Below are 20,043 nucleotides of genomic sequence, written 5' to 3' on the forward strand. Positions count from 1 at the left end.
ATTGCAATGAGTCCTGACCAATGAGAATGGAAAACATAAGGCGATTGGAAACTTTCGATCACCCTAACCTGCATCATATTCTCCATGTCTGATGGCAGCATTTCTTCTAAAAACAACACAATATGTTTCTGCTGCAAAATGAACTGTTTGCCAACAAGTCATCCTCACAAGACATCCGCACTGGCTGGATCTTTGTGATTAACCAACAGAGTTCATATATGAAAAATTGCCTCAGCTGCTCTACACGGTTGGAAAAAATGATTTGGAGGACAAAAGTACCTGGTTGATAATGATGATTAAAGCTGTAGATACATGGGCCCAACCTGTGCCCGTATATCTACAGAGTTTGCCATCGAAATAGTGAGTGATTAGAGATCACCCAATCATTCAATTACTGATCTCAAATCATCAGGTTTGGTCGATTTTTGTGAGGGATGCAGTAGAAAAAATGAATAGAACCAGCCCCACTCAGGATGAATGCTGTTTCAAGTACAAATACTATGAAGGAAAATGAAACAGATGGAAATCTAATAAACTGAACATAGTGGTACCAAAATTGGTTGGCACTACACAAAATAATCATGAAAGGTCAAGGAAGATGAAAAGACTGAAGAAAGAAAACACCAATCAGACCTTCATTAGAAGCATATAAAGAGTACTGGAAACCTGGGGAGGTTTATTACCATTCAAGTTACAGAGAAATGAATGGTAAACAGCTATTGCGATAAGGCAAAATGATTGTTATCAAAAGAGGTGAAGAGTGTTGGAAACCTGGAGAAGTTTGTTGTTACTCAAAATTCAGAGCACAACATTTGCTATTGTCACCAATAATGACTTGTGTGAAAACTCCCAGTCATTAAGTAATTTTAATAACAATATGGAGAGACACAGCAATAGGCACCCACGGTTGGAGTGTGCCCACTGTAGAGACACAATGGCATTCAAACCTGGAACCTGTCCAACTCAAAAAATAAGATGAAAATAAGATTATTATAAATTTGGGCGCTTCAGTGTCAGCATAATGATGTTTTTTTTTGTGTATCAGAAATGATATCTCATGCGCGAGAGTTCGTTGTGGAGAAGAAGAAGAAGAAAAAAAAAGAGAGAGAAGTATGACTGCTGCTAGGAAAAGAAGTGAGATATAAGGAAAGTGCAATGCTGACAGACCTTTTCTTTTCTGCTTTCAGTAATAATACTAATAAAACACTTACTGCGGGTAAACCACCAAACACCTCCCCATTCCAAAGGAGCACATTTCCATCTATGTCTGTCAAAGGTTGTGAGGTCAATTCTCCACGTAGATGGAGGACATAGCCACAGAATACACCCACTGCATTTGGAGAAAGGCAAACAGACTCCCATTTAGAGGCATCAGGTCCACGGTTTCCAATTCTGGAATCAGACACCAAATGTTCCTGTAAAAAGTTTTAAACAAAAGAAATAAAGAACCAACAATATCAAAGATGTAATTTAGTTAAATAATAATGTAATAAACAAAATAAAATAAATGATTGAAAAGCTAATTCATAATTCGACAAAGATCTTTTGTTATCACAACCATTATCAACCTGTCATCTTCAATTTTAATATAAATTGATAAACTAATTAACATGTAAAACAATATTAGTATATTGCATCAGCCATATATCAATGCAAAACAGCCAATAAATAAGTTAAATGTATGTGTTAGTAAGAAGAAAAGGAAATTTCCACTAAAAATTATGCTATCATGTATTCGAAGGAAGTGATGTCACTAACAGGAAGTCAACATGGCAGAGCAGGCTAGTCTGATCTCTCACTTAAGTTTTTATGATGGTGTCGATCAGATTTTCTCTGTAGATCTTTTTCTTACTAGGGCTGAGTGATGGGAAAACCAATATAATAAAAACAACATACAAGAAAAATATTAAAACCCAAAATGAATGTATGCTCTTCTCACTAATAACTATTACAGCTGCAATTACAAGAAAAAAAAGAAAGGCAGACATACTATGGCTGTTATAAAGAAAAATAAAAAACTTTACACACTATAACAAACTTTACACACTATAACTACCAATGTGTCAATTAACAACACAGCTATTTATCTGATGATGTTGACTACTTGTTGAAGATGAAAAATTCCTGACAGTAATAGTATATACTAGACTACCCGTGACCCGTTGGGTCAGTATGTTATATTAGCTATGGAATTAATGTATGAGCATGACACTTGTGACATAAAGAAAATAGTTTTTTTGTGACATCACAGAAACATTTCTATGAAAGTATATTAAAATGAAGAAAGAATATAGATAGATTTCTATGAGTCGTTCTGTTTATAATTGTTTATTTTTGAAAAAACAAAAAAAAAAAACTTACAGCCATTGAATTATAAGTGGTTTGAACAGATACCATAATACTTAAAGTTAAATTCAAATTTTGATATACCTTTTAATTTAAACATGAAAAAAAAAAAAAAAACAATTGGAACACTGAAAACATACACAGTAAAACAATATGTTTTATTGTCGCATTGATTATTTATTTGTAACACGAATTAAAAAAAACATATTTTCGGGATTATTTATTTATGTTGGTAGAGTAGAAGAAAATGTATGAATGTTTTTTAAGAAAGGTGTATTAAAAAATGAAGAATAAATGAAAAAAAAACATGAAGGCAGTGGGTAAATCGCCGTTGTAAAATGCTCTTATGGTTGTCAACGGGTTAAAGTAGATTTATTTGTAAGAAAATTGGGTCAAAATAACTTAAATGTAATACGGAAATGAATAATGTAAAAAAAAAATACAGAAAGTATTAACAATTGCTTATTTGGATAATTTTGATATGTCCTAAGGTGGCCTATTATTCGGACGATCAAAGATAAAGTATTCCGTGAAAGGAATAAATTAATATACACTGTGATTTGAATACTGAAAGAGAAGTTTATTTACGTATTTACATAGAGACAAATACAGCGTGTTAATGTTCAGGGGGAAGTCTCTGTTTTTTACAAGCGTCCAGTGAAAACCGGTGACTCGGTTCCTTATGTAGAATGTTCCGGGTTGGTTACCTATCTCCATGTAACAAATTTAAACGCAAAAAAAGAAACAATTGGGACTCTGAAAACGTACACAGTAAAACAATACGTTTTAGTGTTGCGTTGATTATTTGTTTATGTATGCATGCGCAACCGGAAGTCGTAAACCCGATGTTGGATTACAAGGTCATTTGAGTTTCATAATTATACTAGATTAGTAAATTCGTAAATTGGTCACCATTTTGGATTGGTGTGTTCAATTTATTTATGAAATCTCCACACCTACAACATAATAAAATTTTTTCAAAATAATATACTTAGATGTATGTCATTTAGGGAGATTGTACCATAATTAAAAAAAAATCTAATAAATGTTTTGTTATTACCACTGAGAGTCAATTTTACAAGATATATTAAACTGAATTCTCTCCATAAGTATGGAAACAAAACAATGTTAGTTTTTTTTTATAATCTTATGGTTCAATGTTTACTCTTTAATAATATTGAAAAGAAATCTCCAAAATTTATATTTTAGAGGAGGAGAAAGAGGTATTGTTTATGACTTAGGCAAAAATCACAGAGTTTTGAGAACTGACCTTGTCTTTTATGATTGCATTATCTGCAGAACCTAAAATACAGCAAATTCCACACATGATGAATTATTTCAAGATGCCATCTGAAATGATACAAATCCAAAGATGAGAAACAACGAAGAAATTCATTTTTTTCTTAAGCAATAAATAAAAAAATAAAAAATAAATAAAGCTTTGTATTTCAATTTTGATTCATATTAACTGAATATTTCAAGGACGAGAAAATATTTATTTTTAAGATAAATACAACTGCTGAAAAACAAACATTTTAAAACAAAAAACATTTGAAGTTATTTTTGTTTATCTATTATTATACTAAAAGTCTGAATTTGTCATCATCTCAAATTTTAATGTCATGATGTCATTTAATTTTCAAACTTTTTTGAATGACTAAGGCTGGAACACTGTATGTTTTAGTTTTGAGTCTAGCTGATGGCATCCAAGTCATATTTTTTTAACTTTTGAAATCACTAGATACAATAATGGAGTATTGGCTCTAGAATAATAAATACTACATCAATAAAAATATATTTAAGCATATTTTATGACTAGGTCATGTTGGGAGTTGAGGCACTAATATATATTTGGTTATAAAATACAGAGTGTCCCAAAAGAAGCTGATGGTAAAAAAAATTCATAACTTTCTTAATTTTTTGTATTTTTCTTTTTTTTTAGATAATCTAAAGTAACCCTTCCAATGTAATCATGAGTCGTTACAATACCGAGGAGCGGATATTTATCGTAGAGTCATATTTTTGGTTGAATGAAACTCAAAGAGAATTTCAACGAAACTTCAACACAAGAAAATCCCCTACTCCCAATGCAATAAAAGCTATGGTGGCTCAATTTTCCTAAATCTGGTAGACCCCGTACAGCAAGAAGTGATGAGAATCGTTAGAGATTAGCAGAGAGTGTGGCCGAGGATCCATCCACATCAGTAAGAAGGAGATCAAGACAAATTGGGGTCTCTCGATTATTTCTTTACAGAATTCTTCATGAAGAGGGCAAATTTCCATATAAAATTCACATGGTGCAAGAACTTCAGCCAAACGATCCGGGAAAAAGGCTGGAATACGCCATGCAATTCCACGATTTGGCCAAGGGAGGATCCAAACTTTCTCAAAAAACTCATTATGTCTGATGAGGCCCATTTTTATCATAAATAAGCAAAATTGCAGGATTTGGGGACCAGAAATCCCCACGCAACAGCACAATGGCAATTACACATTCAAAAATGTACAGTATGGTGTGGAGTAACGGTGGATGAAGTAATCTGACCTTACTTTTTTGAAAATGAAGAAGAAACAGTGATAGGAACTCGGAACCACCAGATGCCTGAAGATTTTGTTCGACCTTGGGTACAAAACAAAACACCAATATGGTTCCAGCAGGACGGTGCAACAGTGCATACGGCACGAGAAACATTAAATCTGCTCCAGGACATATTTGGCAACCGAATAATTTCTCGTGGCTGTGAGATAAATTAGCCACCCCACTCGCCAGATCTCACATGTGCAACTTTCTTCCTTTGGGGTTACCTCAAAGAGTGGGTATATGCAAACAAACCAGACACAATAAATGCCCTTAAAAACAATATAGAGAAGAAAATTAGGGCCATAAGCCCTGAAACATTAAATGATGTGTTGGACAATGCCCTACAAAGAGCACAAGAGTGTGAAAATGAAAATGGTGGACATTTGAGTAACATCATTTTTCATAACTAAAATTAGACTTTGTGAAAAACATACCCTAGATTAAGTTGTGTAAATAAAATTAGAATAAGTAGACTATGATATCTTACTATATCTCAAAAAATCATGGAGAAGCTCATCTACCTACACATGAAAATTGATAAGCATAACTTAAATATTGAGGAAGTTAATCAAATTTAAAATCTGTCAGCTTCTTTTGAGACACCCTGTAATAATCAATATAGAATTGGCTCTATAATAATAAAAGAAAATCTACATACATTAAAATATCATATTTAAGCATATCTTACGACCGAGTAACGCCGGACGGCCTTCTAGTTATTTATTATTTTTTTAAAAAATTGTTTACAATTTAAAATAATGACTCAATGCAAGGGGGATAATTCATATTTTAACTTGCAAAAATTTATCTCCTCTTTATATTATTAATAGAAGTTTGGTTCCTGGTTATCTACTTTTCAATAGGCCATTTTTAGAAATCGTCCTTTGCCATTTCTTAGAAATGGTTTTCAGTAACACAGTACAAATGCATTTTAGCATACCAAGACAAATTATTTGTTTTCATTTTAGAAGAGTTCCACTCGAGATAAGGAAAGACAATCATCGAATTTATTGAAGTTATCTGAGAATAATTAAATCTTGAAGATGTACATATATATATTTTTTAACTAGACAGCAACAGAAACTGATTGAATTATTATAGATGCACAAACTTATTTCTTCCTCTGAGATATGTTGCTATGGAGGTGAAATGATATTTACAAGAATATACATAAATTATGGTTTTACGTGGAAATAACCTCAAAGAGGAGGTTGGAAGATAGTAGGGAAGTTACAATAACTTACAAAACTTTATACAATTTAAAGAAACTGTTTTAAAAAAAAAAGAAGAAAAAATGCATTTCAACTAATAACTCTTTTGATTTATTGAGAATTTTAATTTATAAAAAAAATGGTATTTATGCAGAATACGGACTGTGTTGAAAAACAAAATAGCATTATTTAGAAACTCATTCTTAACATAGGGTGAGGGACTTTAACTATTCTGTACTTTCACCTAACAAATTCTGTACTTTTCACCTAAAAAAAAAAAAAAAAGATAATGTAAAAACTGAATTTAACTTGAAAATCCTATTTAAAAAATCGCATTGTCTGTATTCTGTATAAGTATTAAAAGGAACAAAACCTCTTTTAGCACAACAACAAAAGGATTTATTAAAGTGAGAGAAAAAAAAAAAGAGAGAGGTGTATTTCCTCATTTCTTCCAAGGTTCTCTCTCTTCTGTCTTAGTTCACTCTATCTTTGCCTGAAGACTGACAGACCTTATGGATCTGGTATAGATTAGTAATGTTTTAAACCAACGCATTTTAATGTACTTATGTGCATATAAATTCTAAAAGATACGAAAAATGATCTAGTAGTAGGTATCCCAAACTGACCTAGTTTAGGATGCGAAAACTGGTAAATAAAATTAAATTTCCCTTAACTTCAACTTACGATATCTCGTTTATTTTTTGGGTTATTTTTATAAAGTTTTGATTTAAATAAAATTTAATCTTTTTGCTTTATAGATATATAATTCTTTTTCTTGTGTCTTTAATAGTTTTTTTTTTCAGGTTAATTCAAGTTATGTCACTAATTTTGGTGAACGCGGCTGTATTTTTTTACACAAAAAAATGGTGTTTTTCAAATTTGGTGCGCATGATATTGTGAGTCTCCAGGTATAAAAAAATAGTACCATTTTAAAGAAAAAAGGTTACTCATCAATATGATGAGCTTAAAAAAGGGGTTTATGTTGTTTTTCATAAAAAAAATCCAACTTGAAAACTTCAGTGAAAGAAATATGAAAGAAATTCGTTTTGTAGAGAAATATCTCCTCTTTAATAATCTGTTGGTGTCATATTACTACGCTCATAAATCAAGGAGTGCCACTAATAAAAGTGGCTGTACCTACACATCGAGATTTACAACTTAATCCCAAGTGACCAGTAAGAAGTATCATCATGAAAATTAACTGTCAGCATGAATGAGCCACAGGACCCAAACTATGAAATTTGGCTTTTGGACCATGATAGCAAATTTTCAACTTTCCCTCAAACTTGGAACGATCATAACTTAATGGCTAATTGAGCTACCAAAATAAATTTGATACTTTTGTTTATGGTTTACAAAAATCGGGTTTGTATTACTGTACACATAGATTCGAAAAAGTTGTCAAAAAACAAATATATAACAAATAAATGTTATCAAAGGCAAGATAAGTTACTTTTCTACCTAACTGGATATATTTTTTGTGTTTTTATTCAATGTAACATGTTTATTCAGCTCGAAAAGCATACAGTGTTTACTGATGTATTGGAAAATTCAAAATGGCGCCCGACACTCTCTTTAACACGGTAAGTTCAGGAAAAGATGCTATAAATAATAAACTAGACAAAATACTGTTAGAAATTTGCTCATTATATGTTACCGTGACATAGGTTGACATATATTCGGTGTTTTTTAATAGTATTTTGTCTAGTTTATTATTTATAACACCTTTTCCCATAACTTACCATGTTAAAGAGAGTGTCGGGCGCCATTTTGAATTTTCCAATACATCGGTAAACACTGCATGTTTTTCGAGCTGAATAAACATGTTACATTGAATAAAAACAAAAAAAATGCATCCAGTTTGGTAGAAAAGTAACTTATCTTGCCTTTGATAATATTTGTTTGTTATATATTTGTTTTTTGACAACTTCTTCGAATCTATGTGTACAGTAATACAAACCCCAAAAATCTATATGCCCACATTAATTTTTTTTTAGATATAATGAAAATAAAATTTTTGTTTGTGATACCTACTAGTAAATGTGCTAAATGTATTTGTAATAAAATATCCACAATTACTTCAGACATGTGTTTAAAAATGGCAAACCCTTAATTTAAGTCATTTTAAGGTCAAGGGAGATAAATCAGTTTGTCATACTGAATTGGTTGCACAACTCTTCCACATAAAAACATACAATAAAATTCGATAAATTCTATTTTTACTCGTAATTATTTTTCTACTAGATCATTTTTTGTGGTTTTTGGAATTTATATTAATTTCGACATGACATGAAAATACGTAACAATGTTTTCACTTTAAATGCGTTGGTTTAAAACATTATAAGTACCAAAATTTTATTTATTTATTTAGTCTACATGTAATCACCTAAAAAAGTAATCTCATTTTTATTTTTTGGAGATGAATTAGCGTATGGATGCTGTTTTCATGTACCATTACAATAGGCATCTCTAAACCGTTGTGTAGAACGTCATCATTATACACATTAACTAGTGCTGTCATCATTTCATGTGTTTACTATAGTTTTGGTCAATTTCTATGAAAGATCATTTATGCAGAAATTTATGAATAAATAAAATGTACAATAAAAAAAAAATGGATAAAAAACAATATAAGACTTACCTTTTATAAAACAAATAGATACTTAATAACGAATTACACAGACAATAAAATTAATTTTAACCTGTTCTGTTGATACATGTATCTGAAGATACTACTGCTTACAGGCCTCCATACTTTTTTCGAAAAAAAGGCGCAAATTTTGATTATCACCTGTCATTTTAAATAATCAAATTCAAACGAATTCTTTTTTAGTCGATTTTGCTTTTGTAATTTTTATTATCTCAAGAGTCATATATTCTATTATATGAATATATATTTTTTATTATTGAAAACCTTTTATATTAAAAAAAAAAAATCTGTTTAAACTTCAAATCGTGTAATATTTGGAGTTAATAACATTTAAAGCTATTTAAAAATAATTATTTTTTAGAATTCTGTTATTTTGATGCAATTCAAATAATTATATTACCGAGAAAAAAAATCAAGAAAAATTGTTTATTTTATTTTAACATAATAATATTGATTTTATGTCCAATTTTATTTACAACTTTAAGGTAAGTGAAATAAATAACAGGAATTTATATATATATAAAATAACTTTTTTTTTTATTTGATTTTTTTTCAGTTTAAAAAAAAAATTGAAATTTTTATCGCCCAACATTTTTATTTTTTTTTAGTTTTCGTAACATGAAATATGGGGGAGGGGGAGAACACCCAACAAAAAAAAAAATTCTCTAATATATTTAATGAAACCTACTTTCAATATGTAAGTTTATTTAATAATGAAACATCACTAGGTGTGTCAGAAATTTCGTGAAAAATAGTGAATAATTCCAACCAGTCTTTCCAAGCTTATAACTCCTCGAAAAATGTAATTCAAGCCCTAATTTTTTTTTTTCAATTAAAGTAGCAAGGACCAAGGTTTCATTAAAAAACAACAACAAAAAAACAAACAACGTGTTTTTTTTTTTTTAAAAAGGTTTTAAACTTCGGACTTTACAGGTAAATTTCTAAAAAACACTACTTTTTTTTTGTTTTAAATTTGAATATATTATTTATTGATCTTTTCTCTTCAGTTTGTGATATATAACACTTTGGTGAGTAAATTAATTATTTACTTTTTAATAGACATTTCAAAATGGGAGGCGTGAATTATTCGACCCCCTGTCTTTCCAAGCTTATAACTACTAGAAAAATGTAATTCAAGCCCTAATTTTTTTTTTTTTCAATTAAAGGAGCAAGGACCAAGGTTTCATTAAAAAAACAAACAACGTGGTTTAAAAAAAAAAGTTTTAAACTTCGAACTTTACAGGTAAATTTCTAAAAAACATTACTTTTTTTGTTTTAAATTTGAATATATTATTTATTGACCTTTTCTCTTCAATTTGTGATATATAAAACTTTGGTGAGTAAATTAATTATTTACTTTTTAATAGACACTTGAAAATGGAGGGGGGCGTGAATTTAAAAAAAAAAAAGTTTGTCTAAAATATTATATTCGGTTTATTGGAAAGAGCATAAAATTTCACATTGACCCTGAAAATATTGTAAAAATAGAATCAATAGAAAAATTTTGATAGATTTTTAAAGTTTAAAAATTGAAAAATATTGAGTTCGTAAAATTCATTACTGTTAAAAAAATATTTCTATTACTTTTAAAACAACTTTAATAGTTTATTTTGGAAATATAATCCATAAAGAAAATAAACAACCCACTTTTAAAAGAGAAATTACGAGTCTTTATATTTTATTCGCAGTTTCGTATTAAGGGTGTCAAAAATTCCTACAAAAATTCTGATACACCTAAAACATCACTACATAGGAACGTTGTTTTAAAGCATAACACGATTTTTATCTCGCAATTTCATTATTTTTGTATGCTGTAAAAAAAAAAAAAAAAATATTAGCAGTTTATTTGAAGCTTCTTCTTTTAAATGTTAAAAAAAGTTAGGATGATAATATTAAATTAAATTACAATTACATTCTGTTACATACGGGGGAGGGGGATTTAAAACTGTGGCGCGCATTGGCGGTACCTACATTACAAACACCACCCTTTTTGAAAGAATCGAAAGAAAGACAATTCCCTGATGCTTTCGAAAATGGTCTCAGAACCAAAACAAATACTAGATTTAAATCTTGGGGGTTTAATCACGGCCAATTCGGTAGCCACGGTTTAATCCAGAGAGGTATGAAAAGTGGTAAAAAAAAAGGGAGGGGGGTTATTCAGAAATAAATTTTCTTATTTTTAACCTCCCCGTAAATCCACCTGTACAGTGTACACATAGATTCGAAGAAGTTGTCAAAAAACAAATATATAACAAATAAATGTTATCAAAGGCAAGATAAGTTACTTTTCTACCAAACTGAATATATTTTTCGTGTTTTTATTAAATGTAACATGTTTATTCAGCTCGAAAAACATACAGTGGTTACCGATGTATTCGAAAATTCAAGATGGCGTCTCAGGTCTCACACCCTCTTTAACATGGTAAGTTTGGAAAAAGGTGTTATAAATAAAAAACTATACAAAACACTATTAAAAACCCGCCGAATATATGTCAACCTATGTCACGGTAACATATATTGAGCGAGTTTTTAACAGTATTTTATCCGTTTTTTTATTTATAACATCTTTTCCGATACTTACCGTGTTAAAGAGAGAATCAGACGCCATCTTGAATGTTCCAATACATCGGTAAACACTGTATGGTTTTCGAGCTGAATAAACATGTTACATTGAATAAAAACACGAAAAATATATCCAGTTTGGTAGAAAAGTAATTTATCTTGCCTTTGATAACATTTATTTGTTATATATTTGTTTTTTGACAACTTTTTCGAATCTATGTGTACAGTAATACAAACCCGTGGATTGCAATACAAAACCATTTTTTTTTCTTCGTAATCAACTCACATCGTGATTTAGTGGCTTTGCCATTCTGCCCACGGCCAAAGATTTCTTTCGAAACAGAAGAAACTTTTATTTTTGTTCCAATGCAGAGAATCCCCTATTGGGGGAGGAGGGCTAGATTTTCCTTACATTAACCCTACGTCAGGAAATAATCGCGTGAATTTAGCCAACAAATTCGTCGTGTAAGATTGAAAAACACAAAACAAAACAAAAAAAAAATCTGGTCTTTAAATAAAAATAACAAAATATTCACAATCAGTTAAATCATAACTTTTTTTTTTTTTTTAAATCGACATATTTATTCGCTTACCTATTAGTTGCTTTGTATAGGACGTGAGCACATGTAAATATTTCACCAGAAACGGTGTTATTCGTAAAATGTCTCTTTTGGGTAATGTTCCGAAACAAGCTGTTATTTTTTTATCGATAAGTTTTGCCTGTTTTTCGTGCAAAAGTTCGTCGTCTAAAATACATTTTCTCCAGCAATATTGTACATTTTGATGTTTGTTTCTTACTAAATTATAAACCAAGATAATCACCCCCCCCACTGATTAACTATAGACCCCTACCATCTTTGAAAGTCACGGGGAGGCTGAAAATAAGAAACTTTTGGAGTAAACACTCTCAACCTCCTCATGTTAAGAACGGCTTTCGGAATAAACACCCTTTGCAGGTTGGACAATCAGTGCACATTGACCGTCTTCGGGTGGTCCGCCAGTGCACTTTCATCTTTAGTTCTAATTTAGACTTTTTTGTAGAAGCAAAACCAAATCATATCCTCGCTTAATCGTACCACTAATCCTAAGTCCGGGTGTCTCCCTCTCCAAACCAACCGAGAAAGAAAAGATAGTAGCTTATGCAAGCTAATGTCTTTTTGGAAAGTGAGGGAGACGTTGTCACTCAAACTTAGTTATTAGTGGGGTTAAGGTAATGTTTTCAGTTGCTTAAAAACGTTAATTTTAATCATAATTCTAGCCATTTTGAAAATAAAAATTTAAAAAAAAATGAAGATATCCCCCAAAATCAGAAAATAAATTTAAAATTCTTCTTGAACACTCAACAAACCAGAAAATAGTCGCCTCTTTGAGAGTTAACATCTTCAAGATAGGCCATTTTATATTTGATTTGCATTTTGTAGAGATTTATTAATAAGGACGAGTTTAAAAAAGCTAAACAACCATATGAAAGAAGAGCATAAGAACAATTTGCACAGTGAAATAATTTGCCTTAACACTGCCCCCCCCAAAAAAAAAACTAGTCGATAAAATATGGCAGCCATTTTGTACCTTTGTCTTAGTATGATGTCATCATAGTTGACTGTTCAGAATTTTCAGTTGGTCACTTATTAATTGCTTGTGAAGGTTGCTGTTCTGATGAAGACCTAGAGATGTCGAAAGGTCTTGGTCTGTCAATTATCACTCTTCCCAAATTGTGACTGAAGATCTTTAGAGATTTGTGGTTGCACCCTGATAAAATAATCACTAAGCAGACACATAGCACAGAACAAACAACAAAATCTCTTTTAAAAACGACAATGATAAAGCTTCTTTTTTGTTTTCTATTATACATGCATAGTCCATATAATTATCCTCCATTCTATTTCTTTGCTAAAACATAACGTTTACATCCCAGTTTGTATTAAATGATGGTGTGTTTCCTGACTATGCACAAAGATGCTCTAAAGATGACCTCTACTAAAGCCAGGGACCACACCGCACTTCTTTCATTTCTATTTCTATCTCTCACTGTTGCCTCAAGGGAGGTTTGTTTGGTCCTCAAAACTTATCTTCCTATAGACTTAATTAAATGTACTTCAAGATCACATTAATTCGATAATTTCTAGCAATTTTGCAATTCTTAACATACGGTGAAATTCCTTTTCAAAGCTAATTAATCTTCAGTGACTTTTTAGTTAAAAATGAAGACAACGAAAGGAAATCTCATTTTAACTTTTAATAAACAGCTTTATTTGTCATCTTCGTTAGTAGCGTTAGTATAAGAGAGAAACGGCTTAGTAGGATGAAGTGTACATGTGTGCACATGTTTTTATAGTAGCTGTGAAGAGAGTTCCTGATGTGGAGACAAAGATTAGATATCCAACAATTAGATATAGGTCAGGCCTGTTGAAAGAAAGAAAGAGAGAGAGAGAGAGAGAGAGAGAGAGAGAGAGAGAGAGAGAGAGAGAAAAGTGCTTAATACGTTTACGTATGTAGGAGTGTACGTCCGATAGTAGAGACAGGACAAAGGGTTAGTATCTTGTGGTAAGAAAGAGTTGGTGTGTGTGTGTAGAAGCAAGTAGGAGTTTGAAAGGTCGCCATGTTGTCTTGCTGTACTCACGTTCGGCTTGGGGCTCAAGCTGAAGCCAGTAAGTTGGTTGGTTCGTTGTTTTTGTTTTACAGCATGTCAACCCTTTTCGGGTTATTTAATGCCGAATCCAAAGATTCTGAAGAAAAATTTTTTAATAGAATATATTTGCTTTTTCAAGTTGGTTTCTATTTAACCCATAGTTGGGACCCTAACAGGTACTACCACTCCGGGTCAGAGTGGACCTGGGAGCAATGGTAATTAAAGGGTGGCTCCACACTCCCCAAAGCCTGCAAGCTGGGGCCTCACCACTGTATATAGTTTAAGGTCATATCCAGGACCAGAAACCAGTAAGAGAGTTAAGAGTTTCAGATTTCGCCTTTTATGTACTCGGTCACATGATTGAGAACTGGCTTGTGATTGGACAAGCCAGGGAGAAAATGGATTTCAAATCTCGAGTCGCAAGAATTAGCTTCTGTCTGTGATTGTAGCGCGTTTTGGCTGCTACAACTTGTTTGCTCAATACAATGTTCAATAATGAATGACAACCTTATTTTAGTTTTCTGGTCACTCAGATTTTTGTGGTAACAATTTCTTCATTAATGTAATTTCTAATATCTTCCAACAACATCAGTAATTCCTGTAATTCTGAATTTTTGAGATGAGATGTGAATGCTTGTATTATGCTGATTAATCGGACTATTATTCTCATCTTGGGTGTTATTAGCACAACGTTTTGGTTGCTGCAACCTACGACCTTCTTCGGGTGTTAAAAACATGCTTCTTTTTCTCTACTAAGGAAAAGAGGGTTGGCTCTGCATTACAAGAATTCGACCCGTGGGTTTGAGGGTGGATCCATAGATCATAAGGAATGTTCAATCTTCAGGGGTCACTAAGATATTTTTTAAAGGCTTTTCTATGACTCAATTTTTTGGTATATTTATACTAATTGTTAATATTAGTGCAAAAACAACTACCAAGAGAGCATGACGTCAGCTCCAGAAAATCCAGATCAAACACCAAGAGACAACACCCAAAAACCCACCATGATCTGCATACCATACTCAAAGGGCCTATCTGAAAAAATTTTTTAAATATGCAGTCGATGCGACATTAGAACAGTGTTTAAGAGCAACTCAACACTCTGAAAATACCTGATGCAAGTAAAACCCGACTGAAAAACTCATGACAAAAAACTGCGTTTATGAGATTTCGTGAAAATGTGGGAAACTCTACAAAGGTGAAACATGCAGCTCTCTCAAAGTAAGACTAGAAGAACATCGAAAGCTGTCACATGCAGAGAAATCGAAAAATTGGCCCTAGCTGAACATGCGAGGAAGGAAGGGAGTAACTTGTGACAATGTAACAATGTGGGATGATGTCAAAATACTGGATACAGAAGAAAGATGGCAGTTCTTAAAGGGACAACACATATGATAGAAAATAATAACATTATTAGTCATCGCAGCATACAACTAAACTGCATTTGTGGACGCTCCTAATCACAAAATCAGTGAAAAAAAAAAACATGACATAGGCCCAGCCCAAGGCAGGTAACTTCACAAAAACAAACTCTTTTTTCATTGGAGTTGCCCCCCCCCCCCCACCTCCTCCTTGCATGGGTATTGATCCTCTGTTTTGTAAAACATTTTTTCACTAATATTAACAATTAGTATGGATATCCTGAAAAATTGAGTCATAGGAAAGCCTTTAAAAAGTATCTTAGTGAACCCTGAAGATTTTAGGTTTTAATCCTTGTAGATCTGACCAATATCGTTACATTTTTGGAGCTAACCACTTCAAGATAACCAATTATTAAAATTTTTCAAAACATAGTCAAGATATTATTGTGAAAAAAAATCTTTTTATTGCCCTTGCTGCTTTAATGAACTCATCTTTATGGAAGTTTTTTTTTTACAATAAATATTAAATTTTCTAATTGATGATTTATATAAAAAGAAAAATGATAAAAAAAGGAGATAAGTGCAGGTTCAACCTAACATGGGGTAATGAAAGGTCTAGAAATGATCACAGCAGCAAGAATGTGGTTGCCTAGCTTGTCAGCAGGTTGTGAATTTAGTGAGCTTTGCATCTGTGCCCTTTATCTTCTCAACCAACTCTTGTGTTGGGTATGTGTAGTGGAATTGAACAACACTCCATTGGTTCTACTAAGGTTACAAAATAGGGCGTGCACAAGAACCACCGTCATTCGAAACCGAAATCTGTCCAATACAAAAAAGAAGAGATATGCAAATTGTGGTATTGTCGCGATTAAAAGTCTGCATATAAGGACAAGACGTAACTGCGATTTTGTGAAGAAGAAGAAGAAGAAGAAGAAGAGGAGAGGAGAAAAGAAAAAAAGAAAAGAAAAGATTGCTTTGCTCACTCTGAGTTATGTTTTGTACATGGGAAGAAAAAAGAATGACAGATTTTTTTTTTTTTTGTGCACAAAACTGTATTTCAAACATCAATTTCAACTTTTCAGTATAATAATTTAGGCTAAAAATCTGCCAACCCCCAAGTCAGATCAGAGACGTTTGATAAAACTAGAGAAAAATCTTGTCTTTGGTGGGGAAATGAGTTCAGCTGTGAGCAGCCCAAATAGTATTGAATTTAATGGATTTTACAGTTTGCCACTTAATTTCTGAAACCCATTGAGTCAGATAATTTTGAAGATAAAATGAAAAGACTGTTGCAATGCTCATAAATTATACATATGTGTCGTTTCTCACCATGGCAAGTCTGCCAAGATTTGAAGTAAAAAGAATGAATAAAAATAAATCAACAGAAAGATTAACAAAAAAAAAAAAATAAAGAACAAAACTGAACATGTAATGGAAAAGGTAATATAAAAATAATGACAAAGTCTATCCATACATAAATATATTGATTTTATTGACTTGTTAGAACAACTAAAAGTAACGAGTTCAAAATATCTAGACGAAGAAAATGTTGTTTTGCTTATATGCATGTAGATTTGTGCGAGTTTGTGTTACCGTGTGTATAAGCTGTCACCATATTTAGTAATCCATGACTTTTTTTTTTTTTTTTTTTTTTAACACAGTGGTCACCACTTATCAAGGCCTGGAAGCCACTCAGGGATAAGGGTTATTGCAAGTATAGTACGTTAGTGTGGAGATTTAATGAAGTGTTTACTTAAGGGGGCGGTTCATTAGAAATTTGTTTACGTTGGACTTGTGTTCTTGTTGGAATTTTATTCCTGTTAAATCTTTCTTCCTATCTTTTTCCTCATCTTTCTTACTCTTTTATCTATTTCTGATGATGATGATATCATGTGACTGAATTGTACTGGCTGATTGGTTTCAGAAGTTTCTGTTTGTTATTTTACCAGTTGAGGTTTCAGTATCCACTAGTGTGGGATGTGTGAACTTTGTCTCCGTCAAAAAAGACGTGAAAATTAGAAATAGTCTTAACTGAACTTTAAAACAGTTGGAAATCAAGAAAGTTTGGAAATAAGCTAACCAAGCGAAGGTTATGTTTATCCAGATGTTGTGACTAGACTATAAAAAGTCGAAGAAGAAGACATGTCAATAAAGACATAAAAATCAGTAACCTTCGTGCATCGGAGGGTAAAAGACAGAATATTTCTTCTAGGAATGAAGAAGTTGCTTAATGGCATACATGAGGTCGAAATGCTGTGAGGCTAAGTTTAGCCGGATTACAAATGGAAAATTGACTTCGATGTGCATAATAAGAAAGGAAATTCTATTTAATTTATAATCAACAACGCTTAAAGTCTTTATATCAAAAAGTGGTACTTGTGCATCTATGTTACTAGGCTGGAATAATAATATTATTTAGAAAGCCATTCTTAACATGGAAAGGGACAATGTTTCGTAATTATTTTGTACTTTCATGTAACAATTTAATAAACAAAAATATCATAAAAATTGAATTTATTATGTGCTATGAATTTAACTTGAAAATACTATTTCAAAATTAGTGTGGTAACATAGATGCACAAACACCCAAAAAGCTTACCTACAAATCTATCTAAAGAATATTGAAAGAAATTAATTGCTTATAAAGTAGTCAAATTTTGGTCCAGACACTAAGGATATTTGAAAACACACACACAAAAATACCCCCCCCCAAAAAAACTGAATAATCTTTCCAAAGAGCTTTGCCACATAATTGAGAACAGTTCTGCTGAAGAGGCAGTTGTTCTATTGTGCCAGCACGTGTGGACTAACAGGTCATACTGAAGCATTTGGTAAACACATCTTCATAGATGTTTTTTTTATTTATTGAAGAGAGGTTTCACTGTTCTCTCACATAGATTACACATTGGGGATACTGTTTTTATGGCAATTAGGTAAGCTAGTATGGAGTTTGACGTAGGCACATGGAGAGCATGTCATGATAACCCATCTCTACAAAACAGAATCATTCCCAAGGTTAAATCAAGGATTCAGATCAGACAAAACAAAGATACAAGTCAAGTAATGAATAACGTTACATTTTTTTAAGTTGAGAGAAAAGAAAGGTTCTCAAATCAGTCTGTGGGAACAAGTACGGAATATACCACCAATAATGACGTAGGAAGAAAACATTATCACATACAAAAAGAGAAAAGAAAAATCTGTTATCAACTTGCTACCACAAGCCAATGATAAACAAGCATTAATATTACGATAATTCATTTGAGGCTGAAGTTTTAAACTTTTGCTAACAATAAAAGGAACAGAAAACTTAAAACTTGGTAACTTAACACACAATTCAGGTTTGCTTGGCTAAACTGAAGAAGATTTTGATGACAAGTTCTCTCTTTTTTATAAAAAAAAAAAAAGAAGCAAATATGAGTTGATTGCTTCCCCGTTCATCCAGTCTAACAAGATAAGCACCGATGGTGGTCACTATGATCTAAAGGAGATATTTCCATGACTATCAATATTTAAAGGATGAAAGATTACAATTTTCAAAATAACAGTCTGCAAAAAAAAAAATGAATGCATCTTTGAAGATATAAAACATTTTGAAAAACAAAATAAAATAAACATAAAATGCATTTATAAACCACATACAAAATAAAACATTTTTTTATTTTAAAAAATCAGTTTATGTTGGCTTTGTTTTTCTTGTTAGTTTCAGATACTAAAATATCCATCATCAGAGAAAGAGTGTTGAGAAATAAATAAGTTTTATCTTTAATATAGTATCCATGTGCTGAAAAAGTTCATAAAGAGATGTTCCTTCATCATACATTGTTTTTATAACATCTAACGCTTTAACAACACCATGAAGTAAGGACATTACTAATTATGAAAAAATATAAATAAAAATAAAATAAAAAGGTAAAACTTCAAATTTATTTTCCAAATTCCTTCTCTCATGATGGATATTTTACTATTAAAAATTAAGAAAATAGAAAAGTTAAGATAAAAAAATCTAATGATTTTTAATATAAATATTTGCATTTTATACGTGGTTTGCAAAGGTCTTTTGTCTATTTTTTTTTTCAAAATTGTGTTGATAATGTTCCTTTTTCATTCCTTGTTTGTCCCCAGCAATCAATTTGAGCCAAACATTATTTGATGACTAGCAGTCTTCTGTGATGAAAAAATTCAATGTGTGACAGGAATGCAAGACATGTGAATAGTCAACAGCTTGTGAATACTTAAATGTTTATAAACTAATACCCATATTTGCTGTATAGTAAATTGTAAGGACAGCAAAATTTACTTGCCTCAAAAATGCCCATGCCTGCACGCCTTGTAGGGTCTAGCTGTTGAATGGTAGAAAAAAACAAAATGGTTATGCCAGTTACTTTATTCTCAACGATTGCGCAAACTAATGTGAATTCTCTCTGATCATATGTAAATGAGATGTTGCCGATTTGAATAAAAAGTCTGTTTTTCAGAAACTGACCCCATTCGAATTTTGGAGTAGAAGCTTTGACAGTTGGATTGGATTTTGGAGTAGAGAGAAAACCTTTGATAGCAGTATGCTGGATTTTGCAATAGTGAGCTTTGACAGCACTGTATCAAATTTGACATTGTTAGTTGAAAGTGCATAATAGTTAACAATCGGTTTGAGAAAATGCAGAATTAATAATTTAACCATATTTACAAAAACAAACGCAAAT

At 31.6% G+C, this 20,043-nt stretch overlaps 1 protein-coding gene across 1 annotated transcript in view; it reads right to left on the reverse strand.

Moving 5' to 3' along the window:
• Nucleotides 1–12,064, reverse strand: part of LOC145256044 (asparagine synthetase domain-containing protein 1-like) — a 53,346-nt gene extending 41,282 nt beyond the window's left edge. The window contains exons 1-3 of the mRNA XM_080114646.1: nucleotides 11,944–12,064; nucleotides 3,617–3,696; nucleotides 1,212–1,415 (exon numbers count right to left, since the gene is read on the reverse strand). Coding sequence (XP_079970772.1) covers nucleotides 1,212–1,415; nucleotides 3,617–3,673 — 261 coding nt within the window. The 5' untranslated portion in view covers nucleotides 3,674–3,696; nucleotides 11,944–12,064. The remainder of the gene's footprint in view (nucleotides 1–1,211; nucleotides 1,416–3,616; nucleotides 3,697–11,943) is intronic.
• Between the last annotated feature and the right edge of the window lie 7,979 nt (nucleotides 12,065–20,043).

This window comes from Euprymna scolopes, chromosome 3 (assembly GCF_053919585.1).
Source record: "Euprymna scolopes isolate OS-2025 chromosome 3, ASM5391958v1, whole genome shotgun sequence".
In the NCBI taxonomy this organism is placed as follows: Eukaryota; Metazoa; Mollusca; class Cephalopoda; order Sepiida; family Sepiolidae; genus Euprymna; species Euprymna scolopes.